We start from the raw sequence: 16,484 nt of genomic DNA, 5'->3' as shown, positions 1-16,484 counted from the left end.
CTGTGCATTTAATTCTAGTCCCACTGTTCAGTGCTTATAGGTGTTGTACAGCATCTTTCCAGTCGGACAGGATTTTCAGAGGCAGGTGTCTCTGTCTCTCTCCCTCCTTCTTTTTAAAAGGAACTCTTTTCAGCCATTCTTTTGATTAGACAATCGGAGAGGCTGCAGGGAGTAGGAGCAAGCGCTCAGCTGCAAAGAATGGATGGTGTCAGTGGCAACAGGACGATGTCTTACAGTCGGTGGAGTTATGACAGGTACTGTGTTTTGCAGCCTTTGACATCACCTCTCTTTACCAGGTAGACAAAATTAGGCAAGGCGATTCCTAAACTTACTGTTGCCTTCTCATTAGAAAAGCTTCACAGCCTTTGCCCTATTAAAATCAGTGTTTACTTTTGAGGCGTCAGACTGGCACTTTCCTTCATAACCATTTGGTGTTCGCTTGAACTGACAATGTTATCAACTTGCTGTTTGTTTCCCTCCTTATTCCAAATGACAGCCGGCTTCTCCCCACAATTCCTCTGTAATGTTGAAGGTGGGAAAGTTCAGGGAAATGTGCTCGGTTTCTCGTCTTTTGCAGAAATGGTGTCCCCAGAACTGAGCAGAAGGAAAGACCTGTGTGGTTAATTAGTGGCTTAGAAGTGGTGCCATAAAGTTCCATTAGAAATTAGCAGGAGATGTTCTGTAACATGTGGGGTGATGTGTCAGGTAAAGGGAAAATTGGGGCAGATTTTCTGCTGAGAACTCTGCAAAATGTTCACAAAGCATTTAGATGGGGGGGGGAGCTCACTGTGATGCACCTGCTACATCTTGCAACAAGCAGCTATTTTTCTCCCTCTGTCCACCTCCCCATTATTATATCCCCCCAATATAAAATTCACTATCATTAGAGAATTGGTGCAATGGCAGCTCTACAAGTAACCAAACGAAAGGTTTAAGTTCCTTTTCTCTAACTGCATCTAGAACATTGGATTCTTATGTTTGTGTTTGTTGTGCTTGTTGTTCCTTAATAACTGTTGACTGATGAATCACAAAAAGGTAATTTCTGAAAAATCTTAAGTACCGCCCACCAGGCCACAGAAATCCTCCTGTGTGTTCAAGCTGCAGTGTGTGCCTCGTAAGGTAAATGATAGTCACACAGCAACAGGAAGAAAACATTGAACTAACATTGTGTGCTGTTAGAAGAGGTGGAGGAGAGTGTATCAGAGCCAACCGCCTCAGTCTATGTTTTCCATCATGCCCTGTTCTGTGATGCACTTGGTGCCTTTTGATAGATGACAGGTGTGTGACAGCTGAAACACACTACAGGTGACTGAAATAGTTTCTGCCTAGCAATAGAATTTAATTTCACTACTTCATGTCTTCTTGTAATAGGACAGGCTAGTGGGGGAAAGAAAAAAAAAAGGATGGATCTTATATGGACAACACTTTTTTCAGCTCCCATGTTTTGGTTCTATAGGATAGGGCCTCCTCTGCTTTGGTTTCCAGGCGCTGTGTGTGTGTGTGTGTGTTTGACAGGGGTTAAGAAATGTTGTGCAAGTTCATATATTGCTTCATATATCCTGAATGGCTAATACTGTTAAGTTGAGAAATGGTGCAGAGGTGTCTCTTGCTCATTAAATCTGCCCTCACACTTCTGTGCTACTTGACAATTGCAAAATAGATGGATTCTCTCTTGTGTTCAAAGTAGCTTTCTGCCAGTGGCTGTAACTATGGAAGTCATAACATGTTGCATCTTGGATGATCTCTTATAGCAAAATGCATTAACAGAAGATGAATGGCTGCAGGTTCCATGCTTGGTAAAGCATCACTTGGGCTGGCAATTCATATTCTCATGGGGGATACTTTAATTTGCTTATATGCAGGGTCACAAGTTAGTTTTCTCCTATTTATTTGTTTATAAAGTCATCAAGCTGGAGAGAATGATGTATACACCTCAATATATACCATGTGGGGTGGTCTAGGGTGGTCTTCAACTAAACAGTTCTGCTAGCTCAAGGACTTTTAGCTATGCAATAGAACTTCACTACCACCTCCTCTCTCTGCACACCCCCTGCACACCCAGTAAACCTACTTCAGAGCGTTGGGGGACCCCCTAGATATATTTACAGATTGCACAGGCAGAGAAGTGGGTAGAGAAATTCCAATGCATAGCTGATTAGCTGGAGACAGCCCACAAGATATAAAATTGATCGTTTATGATCAACAGTATACTGTCTGTGTTTGATTTGTGCGCAAGCTTTGCCCCAAACACAACAGTCTCATGCAGATTGGAAATGGTCAACTGAATTAATCTTGTCTGGCCTCTGGTGGCTCTATCAAAAATGTTTTCAAGTGTTAAGAAATAGAGACTATGTACCTTCATGTTCTATGATAACATAAATGCATGGATTTCTTTCTAATGACATGAAACCCTTACTGTTTACTAGGGACAAGTTGATTATGGAGCTTACCACTCCTGGCTTCCCAACCTCTGTCTAGATCAGGGGTCAGCAAACTTTTTCAGCAGGGGGCCGGTCCACTGTCCCTCAGACCTTGTGAGGGGCCAGACTATATTTTGGAAAAAAAACTATGAACGAATTCCTATGCCCCACAAATAGAGAAGAGAAGCGGACACAGAGCAATGGATCCAAACTACAAGAAAGAAGATTCCACCTAAACATTAGGAAGAACTTCCTGACAGTAAGAGCTGTTCAGCAGTGGAATTTGCTGCCAAGGAGTGTGGTGGAGTCTCCTTCTTTGGAGGTCTTTAAGCAGAGGCTTGACAACCATATGTCAGGAGTGCTCTGATGGTGTTTCCTGCTTGGCAGGGGGTTGGACTCGATGGCCCTTGTGGTCTCTTCCAACTCTATGATTCTATGATTCTATAAATAACCCAGAGATGCATTTTAAATAAAAGCACACATTCTACTCATGTACAAACACGCTGATTCCTGGACCATCCACGGGCCAGATTTAGAAGGCGAAAGGGCCGGATCCGGCCCCTGGGCCTTAGTTTGCCTACCCATGGCCTGGATCATAGAGTATTACTCAAGTTGGCTGTCTATGATGTGAAGCACGACTGCAGAAAACTTTCTCTATTTTTGATACTCTGTTCAAAAGTAGCACATTACGTGAAGCCAAATAGATATAGTAATACTACTACTACTACTACTAATAATAATAATTTCCCCAGCCACTCTGGGCAGCTCACAACAGAATATTAAAAACACAATAAAACATCAACCATTAAAAACTTCCCAAACAGGGCTGCCTTCAAATGTCTTCTAAAAGTCAGAGAGTTGTTTATTCCCTTGACATCTGAGGGGAGGGCATTCCACAGGGCGGGTGATACTACCGAGAAGGCCCTCTCCCTGGTTCCCTGTAACCTCACTTCTTGCAGTGAAGGAACCGCCAGAAGGCCCTCGGCGCTGGACCTCAGTGCAGAACAATGGGGGTGGAGATGCTCCTTCAGGAATACTGGGCCGAGGCCATTTAGGGCTTTAAAGGTCAGTACCAATACTTTGAATTCTGCTTAGGGACGTACTGGGAGCCTATGTAGGACCGGTGTTATATGGTCTCAGCGGCCATATAACATAATCAAGAGGTAAGGGTGGGGAGGCTGTGTGCTAGCAGAACTGTTTAGCTGGATACTGCCCACAATACCCAAGACTGCCAAGGCCAGAAATTCTACAAGTAGCTTTACCTCTCCCTGGCAGTAGTAAAACTAGAAAAATAAAATAAAAATTTGCCACCTTGTTGTAAAACCTTAATCTGATGCCTGTGAAGGCCGCCTCACTGTCTAATGGTAGGGATCTATTCAAAGTGTCTCAACTTTCGCATTGACAATAGACCTGGCTGAGGCACAGACTTGGACAGCAGCAGCTCCTGAGACTGCCTGCCTCTCTCCCAGTTTGCTAGTGACTTGACACATACCTCTTCACATTTCTAAGCCTGCCATCTCAATTGCTGGCTAATTTTACTTACTCTGTGCTGGCTTATTCTCCAAGACTCTTTCTAGAACTGCTGGAACTTACTTCTCTGCAAATATGCTGCAGGCTGCCACAGAGATAGTTGAAAACTGTGAGGGGCAAGGTGCCTTGGAGGTGATTCAAAATCTTCTCCTCATGACGCCCCAAATCTGAAACTGTTCCTGACTGTTAATAGTTTTGTTTATGATGCTGGTATAAAGGAGATAAAATAACTTATTTCTTGTTTGGACGTTGCTTTTCCTCTCAATTTTCTCAACCACCCTGTCTGTTTTTATTTGCGTCTTATCACAAGTGGTATCCTGAATTTTTTTGGTTTTCTATCAGTAGGTCTAAAGTAAGGCACATCGAAATCAGCTGAAAATGGTTGGAAAGAGAATGGCATAAGCAGTAATAGGGCCAGCCTTTGTGCTCTTCAGAGGTTTGGAATCAGCTTTGCTGATCAAAACTAGAATTGTGATATGATCATAAAAAGGTAATCTGTGATTTTCCAACTTGAATAGACCTGCAATGTAAATGATAGCTAATTGCTAAATCAATACAACTGATCAGACTAGATCAGAATGCTGTGAACATTTTTCCCCTTTAAAAAATATCAAATTTCTTCCTCTACCAGCCAGATTAAATGTAACATTACCAGTGTCAAATTGATGCTGTTGCATTCCTATCACTTTTCTACTGAATAGCGTTTTCATTTGCAATAACCAGGGATGCAATTTTCATTCATATCTTATATCAGTTTCCATCAGATGCTTCCTGTATTCAAAATGTAGTGTTTTGAGTTTTTTTAACTAATTAAATTGGATGGTTTTGTAACGTATTCAAATATACAGGAACTTTTTTTTTAAAGCTATCTTTAGTTTTTAAATTACTTTTTTAGAGAGCCGTGTCACTGAAATCTGTAGGTCTACTTTGTGATTGTGTGCGAGAAGTGAACAAGGCAAGGCTTGAATAACTGGTGCAAAAGTGAAAGCAGCTTTGAAGTGTACATTCTCAAAGGCAGAGATATGTTGTTAGCTTCATTCAGTCATGGCCTTTAGAATTCAAGTCATAGCTTTTCATTCACCAGCAGTAGTGTTGAAAAGGTGAACCTCGATTATTGCCAGCTCATGACAACAACATTTTGTTGCCAAGGGTACGGGAAGCAAAGGAACCATTCATTATCAGCTTGATTCAAATACAAGTTAATAAACTATGGACCATTGCCCAGGATTGCTAATTCCAGCAACAGTAATACTGTTGACTGTTTACTGACGCAAACTGATTTCACACATGCCACTTAAAGCACATTTGAGTTGCTCTCCTGCTGTTGGAGTGCTTGTAACCCAGTGACAGAACACATGCTTTGCGTAAAAAAAGATCCCAGTTTCAACCCCTGCCATCTCCAGGTATAGCTAAGAAAGACTTCTGTTTGAAACTGCAGAGAGTCTCTGCCAGTCAGTACAAACAATACTGAACTGGATGGATGGACAGACTTGGCAAAAGGCAACTCCTTATGTGTGAAATGTAGGATAACCAGCCTGATATAACCAACATTCTTAAGTCTAATTAATGCATGAAGGGGTTAATACCACATAGTAAGCTGTCCTGCCAGGCTTATCTATGTCCACTTCCCTTCAACTTGAGAGGAATCAGGTAATCAAACCTTTGTTCTCCTCCAGATTATGTGAGAAGCTCATCTTCTGAAGACCAGCAGGTATAGGGCGATATATAAATTCAATAAATAATGAAATAATTATAATTATAGAAGAGGTTTGAGCTGGTTGCTCCAGCTTAGCTGCATAGCTCTCACAAGCCACCCTTGAGTTCCTATACCAATGAATTAGGAATTCGACCACTTCGTAGCTAAAGCCCAGGTTTTCCGCCTGTGAAACTTTTCTGAAGCGCATGAACCTGACCTTTGAAGAGTTTGTAAGTAAACCATTTTTCAACTCACCAAATGTGTGATATTTTCCTACATTGGGGGAAGAGGGAAACTTTGGAAAGAAACCTTTTGAACTCACTTTAAAGGGCACATTTTAATGTTTTACAGCCTATATTTCCATGCTTTATTTCCACATAGCATGTTTTGTGATTTTAAATCTCTGCTGAGGTTCTCTGACTTGCTCCAAACTTGGATCTTGGCACCAAGGAATTCTCCTTTATATATTTTATTTCCTGAACCAACATGAAAGATAGAAAGAGACTTTCGCTTTAGAAAATAAAACAAATAGGTGGATCTCAGTAGTGGTTGGTGCCATGGTCTGGTTCATGGGTGATCGAAATCCCGGCTGGGGACGTCGGGACCGAGGGCAAGATGGCGGGGTGGGATTCCAGAAGCCAGGAGTCAGAAAGCCAAGAGTCCGAGGGTCAGAGAGCTGGGAGTCAAGAAGCCATGGGTCCAAGGGTCAGGAAGCAAGGAGTCACGAAGTCATGGGTCCGAGGATCAAGAAGCAAGGAGTCAAACACAGCAAGGCAGGGAACATGTTGCTGTGGCAAAGAGCTGAAGGGAAATGCTGACCTTATATCCCTTCCCAGCTCTTGCCACCAGGTGCTGTGAGTTACCAATCAGCCTCACCTGTGAGGCCGTGCCTTGCCTCTTCAGAACAAACTTAGGAAGTCCTGCAAAGTCCTATTGGTCACAGGGCCTGGCTCCTACATGCACACCTGACAGTTGGTAACTGGTGGGTCAGAAGGCAGGAAGACCAACTGCAGATGGAGCCAGAAACAATGACAGACAGTGTCAATTAATTCTAGTTTTGTCCCCCTCTCCCCTCCTCCTCCCTGAGTTCTTCAGGGGCAATGCTAAGACTAAGAAGGAGGAGGAAACTGACTGCCGGGACCACCCTCTGGACTGGTTGTAAGTAAGAAGGCATAGAGGTGGGAGGTAACTGAGTTTGGCGAATTAGTGCCCCATTTGGCCCAGTGGACCAGCCTTCACTGCTAGAACAAGCCAACTTTGTCCAGGATGCAGAGAGATAGAATGAAATGGTGGAAACAACCACCACACCTGTATCTCTGTCACTTGCACTGGCCAAGGTAGAAGTATAGGCTTTCACTGAATTTTTAAAGGGCTGGATTGGGTCCCACCCTGGAGGCTAAAATGTAAAAAACACCTGCCTGCTAGATCAGACCAGTACCCCATCTAGTCTAGCATCCTGTCCTTACAGGAATATTATTATTCCTTTTGAATAATAATGACAACAATATATTTTTTAATCTAGGCGTTTCCCCCTTGTTGAACTTCCCTTTGCAACGTCTGATGGCAAGTTCTTAACTCTGCCCTTACTAGTCAATAAGACATGTGCAGATTTGTCCCATGCCTAGAAAGCATGGGTCTGAGTGGTTTTGCCTTTGCCCACCACTTTTGCCCAGAAAACCCACTCTCTAGCACTATATTGGAATAAACGGCAATTTGCTAAATTGACATTTGTTCCGATTCAGCGCTAACCTGCAGGTTTTTCCAGGAGAAAGCAGTGTGGCCTTGCACCAGAGTCGGAGCACTATGACCAGCTGCTGTAGAAGTTGCCCAGTATCTAATCAAAATCCTGTGGGAAAAGTACAGAAGTCAGGCTTTGTTTGCTCACCTGAGAGACTGTTTTGCTACTGAATTAAAAAAGGAAAAGGTAACTCATGGTACCTTCATGCTATTACTGTGTTAGTCCTTCTGTACCTCTCTCCAGATTCCTCTGTGATATTTTATCCTTCCCCAATTTCCTTCCTTCATTTCCTCACCCATTTGTCTGCCACTATTTTTCACACAAGAGCCTTTTGATCAGCAGCATAATGCTAACAAAATGCAAGAGTAATTACCCACAGCATTTCAGGTACAGCAATGTCTACTCCAGAGGATGGGTTTTTGAATATATGATACATCCTTCTGCAGATTAGCTTGTTTTGTTCAGGTTTCTCCTACACAGGGAGATGGCACTGAGCAACGGATTGTGCTGTCCTCTGAATTAGATGTGTGCTGTTCCCAAAGTATATTAACTGGAAGCAGGCCAAGGAAATGCAAAATGTACATGACTGTATAGCCATTTCCTGAAACAATATTTCCTTCTGGCAAGGTGCAGATGCTGTCATAGCGAAGCACAGAAAGTACCTGCTTGATTTCCATTGCTTTTCATTTCCTCTTTAAAATAGTATACATTTTTAAACTTAACATGCTAAGTAAGAACGGCTAAGAAACATTTTTTAACCAGAAATGTTTCAGTGAAGTGCTGCTGTGTTTAAATAATTGCAAACTGTTTCTTCTCACCTTTGATTAATGTGACAATTGTAACATCAAAAATAGCTGCAGTTCACCAAACACAAGTCAATGAAAACAGTAATGAAGGTTTGTATAATTCCCACCATCTTCTGAAGTATGGAATGTGGACACATGCGAGAGGGTCTTTTTAGTGGCTACACCAGGGCTCTGAAACATGTTTCCCAAAGGTAGGGGTTGTCAGCCTTTTTGGTTCTGAGATAGTGCTGTGGGAACCAGTCACAAAATGGCTGTCATGGCATAAAACAACCTGTTCAGCAAGTTTATTGTTCTATCCAAAGGCCATAACAAGCTTGTACTAGGCAATAGTATTAATAAAATAACACAGAACATACATTCATTGTATAAAAATCCATAATATATATAAAAGACTTTGCCAAGTTCCTGAGCATTAAAACAGTTTCCATTGTGCATCTCTGACAACTCTGATTCTAATATCATTTTGCCTTTTTAAAATCCAATTTGCCAGCACCCATGATGTAAGAGAGATGTTGACAAATCAATAACATACATTAAAAAACCCAAACCAACATATAATTCAATAACACATTAAAGTAACAAAATAAGGAGGATGGATCTTCTTTTTAAGCAGCTTCACTTCCAGGTGTGATTTTTTTCTCTACTCTCCCTGCTGTTAAGACAGTGCTTCTAATTTATTGAGTCTATTTTCCTTAGATGTCTTAATGATGATGTTTCTTATTTGCTTTTAACAATCTTCTCTACTCGTTTTACTGAGGAATAGATAATAAACCCTCAAGTACTGGAGGTTGCAATCCTATAACACTGTGAGTACATCCCATAGAACTCAGATACTTGAAATGGAATAAAATAAATAACTTGTGACAACCAGGTTGGATGCTTTGGCACAAAGGGAGGAGGCAAGTAAGTGTGAAAGCAACAAGCATCACCAGTACTGGCACATAGACTTGGGCTGAGCATGGCTCAGTGGGGAATGTGCCCTTGCAGCATCTACCACTTCAGGTTGCTGCCTCCCTCTGCCTATTGTTGTTGAGCATAGGAAGTGCATTTTGCCGGACAGCTATGCAGCTTCCATGATACCTTTCGCCAAGCTGAGACAGGGCTTGAGGACACCCATAACAGAGAGCAATGCTTGCTGCTCTTATGTATAGTTTGTCTCTGAGATGCATTTTGACTGAGATTGCTATCCTTGGCGAGTGGGAGCATCGAGACTTTCTAATGAGCTATGTTCATGAAAATAGATGAGAATCTATCTTGTAACAACAATATAACCCTGAAACTTAATCTCCGTTGTTGGAATTGAATGGCTCGAACAGAAATGGTTTTGTAACTCTCCACCTGTCTGATGTGATCAGGAAATCTTACATGGATTCAGGAGTCACATTTTCTGCTTAGTTATCTATGAAAGCATAATGCACTGATATGTAAGAGCTGTTAGCGTGCTTCTTCCCCAACAGCATGCTACGAAGCTGCGGTATATGAATTGCAACAAGCTGTGTGTGTTGCAACCCAGAGACACTTAAGCATTTTGGGTGGCCGATCCTTAGCATTATGAGGCAGCGTGGTGGGGTGTGTGGATAAGCCGCCCATCCTTAAAGCTACCACAGGAAGGCAGAAGATCTGGACTGTGGATTATGCCCAGTGAACCAAACTATTTTCAGGATTCAAAATTTTAAAATGATGATAAGAATATTTTATTTACTTTCACCACAATTTTATTCAAAACTAAAAATAATGAATGAGAAATGAATTTGCAAAGTAAAACAGCTTGGTCCCTGAAATCTGGATCTATATCTATTATTGACTACCAGTGTTAGCAAATGTCAAATTATAAAAATGGGTGCTTCTAGCACACCATATTTTCTCCAAACAAGCACATATATTTTTTATTGGAATTATAATGTAAAATAATTGTTTGAATCAACAAACAGTATTAGAACTGGGAATGCATTTTCACCTCTCTCAGGTTTCCTTCAATTGTCATTTATTTTATGAATTAATTTATTAGCTTGTTATGCATGCTCAGAGCCTCATTCATACTTCATGGTTACAGTGTTGCATCACTGGAACATAATCTGAAATAAGTGAAGCTACTATTTAAAATGGTGATTTGATATGTTGCTGAGCTGACGAACATGATCCCATATTTAAGTACCTCATTGGAAACATATTGAAAGGCAAAGTCTAACTGGCATAATTAGTTCATACAATTCCCATAATGTACATGTTATTTGCTTGTACATAATGTTTGCCATGAAAGCTAATGGAGTTATATTTTGTCTGTCTGTGTCCCCCCCGCTTCTGTCCACAAATATGATAAACCTTGCCCGAGTTTTACAAAAATTATCGGAGCCTGGAAATAGAGATTTGAAATGCTTTTGTGATATTAAAGCAGTTTTATGATTTATATCTACCTGCACTTATGAAAGACAGATGATAATGTTCATGAAGATACGAATTATGTTTCCATGACTTTTTACAACAAACACATCAGACTGAGTTCTCCAAAGATCAGAGGCTTTCCTTAGCATACTTATCACTGTCCCCCAATATACAACCCCCCAATAATTAGAAAACCCTGTACTTGAAAATGGGTAGAAAGAAAATCTCCTGAATCTGGAAAGAGAAAGACTGCTGAACCAATAGCTGAATAAAAGGTTGATAACAGACACCCCCAATGGCGGCCCTGCTATGGCTCCTCTACCACAGGGGATGAGTTAGGGGATTAAGAGTTCAGTTGCCCTTGGGGCAAGTTCCAGATTAGCAGCAAGAAGCATTTGTGCAAGACAGCCTGTTATGCCAGTATCTCTCTGCTTCAAGTATATTGCATCGCTCAGAATCCCTGTTGGAACCCCAGTCTCCCCTGCTTTCGTTGGCGGCAACAACTGCTAAAGTAGGCTGGGGTCTTTTTAAACAAGGAGGCTCCTCTTATGAATGTTGGAGCTAGGCTCAGTCTAAGGATGACTGTTGCTGAAGCAATATTAGAGCTCTCCTCTTAAGGTGTATCCAGCCTGAACCTACGGGGAGCTGTCCAGGGTACCAGCCTTGCATCTATATTACTGAGACAATTGCTCAAAACAGAACACCTTGGGCCAATTTCCCTAAATCTGGCTTGAGTGGAAGTCTGTATAAGCTAATAGCACTTGTATATTTATTACAAGGCTAATACAGTGGTACCTTGGGATGCGAACGGGATCCGTTCTGGAGCCCCGTTCGCATCCTGAACAGAACGTAAGACACGACAGCGCGTCTGTGCGTGTGTGGGTCGCGTTTTGCTGCTTCCACGCATGTGTGTGATGTCATTTTGACCTTTGCACATGCGCGAGTGGCAAAACCTGGAAGTAACACACTCCGTTACTTCCAGGTCGCCATGGAGCACAACCCGAAAGCATTCAACCTGAAGCGTATTCATCCCGAGGTATGACTGTATTAACTGAGAAGGAAGAAAACAAAGAAGGAAATGGGCAGTCCCTTTTTCATAGAGTCTAGGCCCTAGGTGTAGGGATGTGGGTGGCACTGTGGTCTAAACCACAGAGCCTAGGGCTTGCTGATCAGAAGGTCGGTGGTTCAAATCCCTGCGACGGGGTGAGCTCCCGTTGCTCAACCCCTGCTCCTGCCAACCTAGCAGTTCGAAAGTATGTCAAAGTGCAAGTAGATAAATAGGTACCGCTCTGGTGAGAAGGTAAACGGTATTTCTGTGCACTGCTCTGGTTCGCCAGAGTCATGCTGGCCACATGACCAGGAAGCTGTCTGCGGACAAACGTCGGCTCTCTCGGCCAGTAAAGCGAGATGAGCGCAGCAACCCCAGAGTTGTTCGCCACTGGACTTAACGGTCAGGGGTCCCTTTACCTTTAGGGCCTAGATGTATGTATGGAAGCTAAGAGAGGCTTCATCTTTGGCCTTTTTTGTGCCCACACATCTAGAAGGGATAGGTCTTCTTTTGCCCTTTTCCTGTTCCTGTGACTTGGGTATAATAACTACTACTCCTCTGATCCAGATCCACACATATTCCTGCATACGTGATCAACCTAGCAGCCACTAAGCCACAGCAGACGGCCTAGCCTTGGGGTTTGTGTGTGATAGTTTTGCAAGTCCCTGTTCAAAGATTAGCATGGTTTCAGTCATGTTGTAATTGATGCAGCGGATGGAGAGAACGAAGAGACTTCTTGAAAGGGATTAGCTTTTTATAAAACAGTAAAGAACAAGTTAGATGTGTATTCCTGCCCTGGAACGTGGGAGCACATGTGCTCAAATTACCAAACGAAGTGGAGATATATGCAAACGGCATATGAAATGAGGCATTGCTAAAGACATCAGTTCCTATATAACTCTGTTTTTATTTAACTTCTTTCCAAATTGAAGACTTTGGTCTGTTACAAATATTGATGATAAGGAGATTTCAGCCATTGGAACAAGGTTTTTTGTATAACACAGTACGAATATCTTTGGCAAAACGGTAATTTGATCCCTCTCTCACAATCAAATCCCCATAGATCGTCCTTAATGAGAACCTTGCTTTATTGGCCCTCAGGGTGCAATTATGTAAGCATTATTTCTTGTACCAGCGTTACTAAATTACTCATAGTCCGAAAAACATATCTTAAATTTCAAACCTGTGCTGACCTTTGCATTTATCTGCCAACTCTGAAAAATGCCCTCAAATCTTGAGTTGAGAGAGACAAAGAGAGAGATCTCAGTCTCTAGTAGAACCTTGGTAATCATCAAGAGGATTTAAATGTTGCCTTAACAGAACAGGGGTATTTCTATATATATAAATAAACTCATTAAACAAATGTCCTCCCTCCCAGTAGACTGATTATACAGCTCCTATTTATTAGCTGAGTGTTGGGTTTTTTTTTTACAAGCCTGGCTTTGCATCCCCAATGGCCCTTTGCTTGTTTTCTTTTCTTTCCTTTCCATTATGTGTGTGTGTGTGTGTGTACACAAGCACATATATGGATCCTCTTGATAACTGGAAAGTGCATATATAGGGAAGGGGAAAACCTCCTTGCTTGGAGTTGCCAGCAAAAAACAAAAACAAAACTCACCTGGAAAATATAAAAGTTGTTTTTCTTAACCTCATTGTTTCAGATTAGTGAGAACTTCAGTTCAATTGTGTGTGTGTGTGTGTGTGTGTGTTGTTTTCAGAAAGCTCAAATAAATTGCATGTCGATCACTGATAAATCATTTTGTTTAATATGAAGCACCACTGTCTTCCCATCCCCACTTCCAATATGTCACCATGAGCACCCCAAAGTGTGTGTTTGTATGGATGTACAATCTGTCTTTGGGACGCAGGTGGCGCTGTGGGTTAAACCACAGAGCCTAGGACTTGCCGATCAGAAGGTTGGCGGTTCGAATCCCCGCGATGGGGTGAGCTCCCATTGCTCGGTCCCTGCTCCTGCCAACCTAGCAGTTCGAAAGCACGTCAAAGTGCAAGTAGATAAATAGGTACCGCTCCGGCGGGAAGGTAAACGGCGTTTCCGTGCACTGCTCTGGTTCGCCAGAAGCGGCTTAGTTATGCTGGCCACATGATCCGGAAGCTGTACGCCAGCTCCCTTGGCCAATAAAGCGAGATGAGCGCCGCAACCCCGGAGTCGGCCACGACTGGACCTAATGGTCAGGGGTCCCTTTACCTTTACAATCTGTCTTTATAATGAGGACCAAACTAGATGTGATGGGAATGGGCATGTTTATTTGTATTTCATACATTTGCCCCATTCACATCTCAACTAGTATTTGCTAGTCAAAGGGGAAACAGTTAAATGTTTCCCTGAAAGGAGGCATACTCTGGGGCATATTCTTCGGTTCATCTACTCAGTTCACAATAGGGCACTGGCCAGACTTGATAGGCTACACTGCTACACTGTTGCCTGGATAAACTGAGAGGCTGCTCAAAAGAGCATGGCCACCACTCCCTTGTGACTACTCATTGTGGGAAAAGCTTAGGTAGTGGTATGCAAGCTGTCACTCAAGAAAGCTAATTCACCATTCCTGATCTTCTCATCAAGGAACTCCCTGATAAGCCTCCAAGCTACCTCGGGGTTACCCTGAAACAACACTTGAGAATTGCTGGTCTGAATCAGGGATTGGGACCTGAATCTGGTGGGCAGACAGGATCTTTTTCTCCCCACCACTATGGACCATGTTTGGCAGGTGGGTGGAGCCACAACCTGTCAATCACCTGACATCACAGTGACATCAGATGACCTCTTTTTGCACAGTGCTGCGCATGCTGGGCACTCTAAATGGTAAGCAATCTTCAGTGTTCCAATAAGCACATGGGTGCAGCCTTCCAGCAATGCCAGAAACAGAATATCCTGTTTTGTGATGTATTGGCCGAAGGAAGTAGTTTGCTGCTGCTCTTTCAAGTCTGAAGCTTGAGCACTTAGTTGATATGCACCTAAACTGTGGGGCTCTCTCTCTTCCTAGCATTTTTCCCTGCTTGGGGAAATGAAATAGAGGTGTGTGGGGGGGGGAATGGAACTTCATTTTCCAAACTAGTATTAACTGGACTGCCTCCAAAGCATGTCACTCTGACTGGAAAGTGCCTTTTGACAGCATATTTGGCAGGCCTCAGATATGAGCAAGTACTATGGGCTTGATGATTAGTTATTTATGAATCATAGATTTGTTACCAAGGCAACAGCCGTTGGCTCCGACTAGGAAATGTTGATCTTATGCCAGAGCCTTCAAGAAGGATTCAAATGGCTCCCATATACCGCTTCTTAAACCGTAATCTTTGCTCAAGCTGCCAGGGTGCTATAGTGAAAGAATAAAGAAGATAATGGGAAGCAATGAGGGATATATATAAAGACCAGTTTATAACTTGCAGATAAGGGTTGTGAGCATTGTGGAACTATTATTGCAAGAAAATGCTACTCCGAATGCCCTCTAGTGTCCTCCAGGAGAAACTGGAAGCTTCTTGTCATTTCAGAGTTGCTGCTTAGAAGGTTTCTCATAGAGTTTTTACAGAACAATAAATAGCCATGTTTTTAGCACACCATACACAGATGAGTTGTGAGCAAAACAAAAGCTGACTGTCAGGCTCTGATTAGTACACAGTCAAGATAATGTTAGCCTCTTTTGTTTTAGCACTGTGAAACGGTATTTAGAAATAAGAAGGCACTTTAAGCAGGTTAGTTGCTCCATGTGACTAGAATAAGCAGCAGCAGTTTCCGTCTGCATTTAGCTTCTCAGCACACACACATGGTGAAACCTCTGTCCTAGAAATGGCTGCAAGAAAAACCCAGGCTTCTACATAAGTAGAGATGAGGGAAGGAGCATGTGGCCGGCTACCTCAGGGATGGAAGTCTGTGACCCTTCAGATGTTGTGGGACTACAGCTCCCATAAGCACTGACCACTGGCCATGCTGGTTGGGGCTGATGGGGGCTGGAGTCCAGTAACATCTGGTAGGGCCACAGGTTCCTCATCCCTGATCCTTCTAACTGGAGAAGCCAGAGAGTGAACATGGGACCTTCTACATAGCTCAAGAGGGGAATGTGGGTAGTTTTAGATGGCTTTTATCTGAGCTTTTATCCCTTTGTGCTGGTGAGGGTGCTGAATTGACAGCCGCACTGCGTCTGTACACTGGCATGGCCCTGATCTTGCCACACACACCCACACCCACACACCCACACACACACACCAGCCCTATATCTCAAACATCTTTAGACTTTATATATATCTTGGAAGCCACCCAGAGTGGCTGGGGCAACCCAGCCAGATGAGCGGGGTACCAACAACAACAACTATTATTATTATTATTATTATTATTCAGACTTTGACACAGCTATGGTCAACCACATACTAAATCCTTGCACAGATGACAACACAAAGTTTAGGTGCAGTCTTCATAGTCATTCAAAGACTTCAAAAGGTCTGTCTGCATTTTTCAGCTATCACTGTTCAATAGTACATATGCACTTAGTCACATCACTTAGGTGCCAACTCCCTGGGGCCCTGGGTACCCGAGCACCCACAAAATTCCCCATGAAAGGGCCAGGCATCCACAAATTTTGGTGTGAGGGTTATGCACATTGCATGACACCCACAGCCCTGGGCACCCATGTTTGTGTGGGGCCAAGTTGGTACTCCTGCCATGTCACATGTAGAGCACAATGAATGGAAGTGGCTGCAGGTTGGGGGTCAGCCTAAGTAAATGGTATTCCTGTGGTGGAAGGCCCTGGAAGGCTTATACAGCCGTGGTGGAAGTCAGAAGTGAGTGACCAAGGGCTGCCATTTTAATTTCCCACAATGCCTCAAAAATATGGTACGTTAAGGGCATTGTGAT

At 42.8% G+C, this 16,484-nt stretch overlaps 1 protein-coding gene across 2 annotated transcripts in view; it reads left to right on the top strand.

The window, feature by feature from the left end:
• TUB (TUB bipartite transcription factor) overlaps window positions 1-16,484 on the top strand; it is a 131,071-nt gene continuing 114,587 nt past the window's right edge. The window contains exon 1 of one of the 2 annotated variants that reach the window (XM_080975238.1): window positions 1-254. In XM_080975238.1, the coding sequence (XP_080831364.1) occupies window positions 199-254 (56 nt within the window). In that variant the 5' untranslated portion in view covers window positions 1-198. The remainder of the gene's footprint in view (window positions 255-16,484) is intronic. The other variant, XM_080975235.1, reaches the window with a different exon arrangement.

This window comes from Podarcis pityusensis, assembly GCF_964106645.2.
Source record: "Podarcis pityusensis genome assembly, chromosome: 1".
Taxonomy (NCBI): domain Eukaryota; kingdom Metazoa; phylum Chordata; class Lepidosauria; order Squamata; family Lacertidae; genus Podarcis; species Podarcis pityusensis.
Note: the sequence above shows the minus strand (reverse complement) of the source record. Positions and strands in the feature narration are given on the sequence as shown.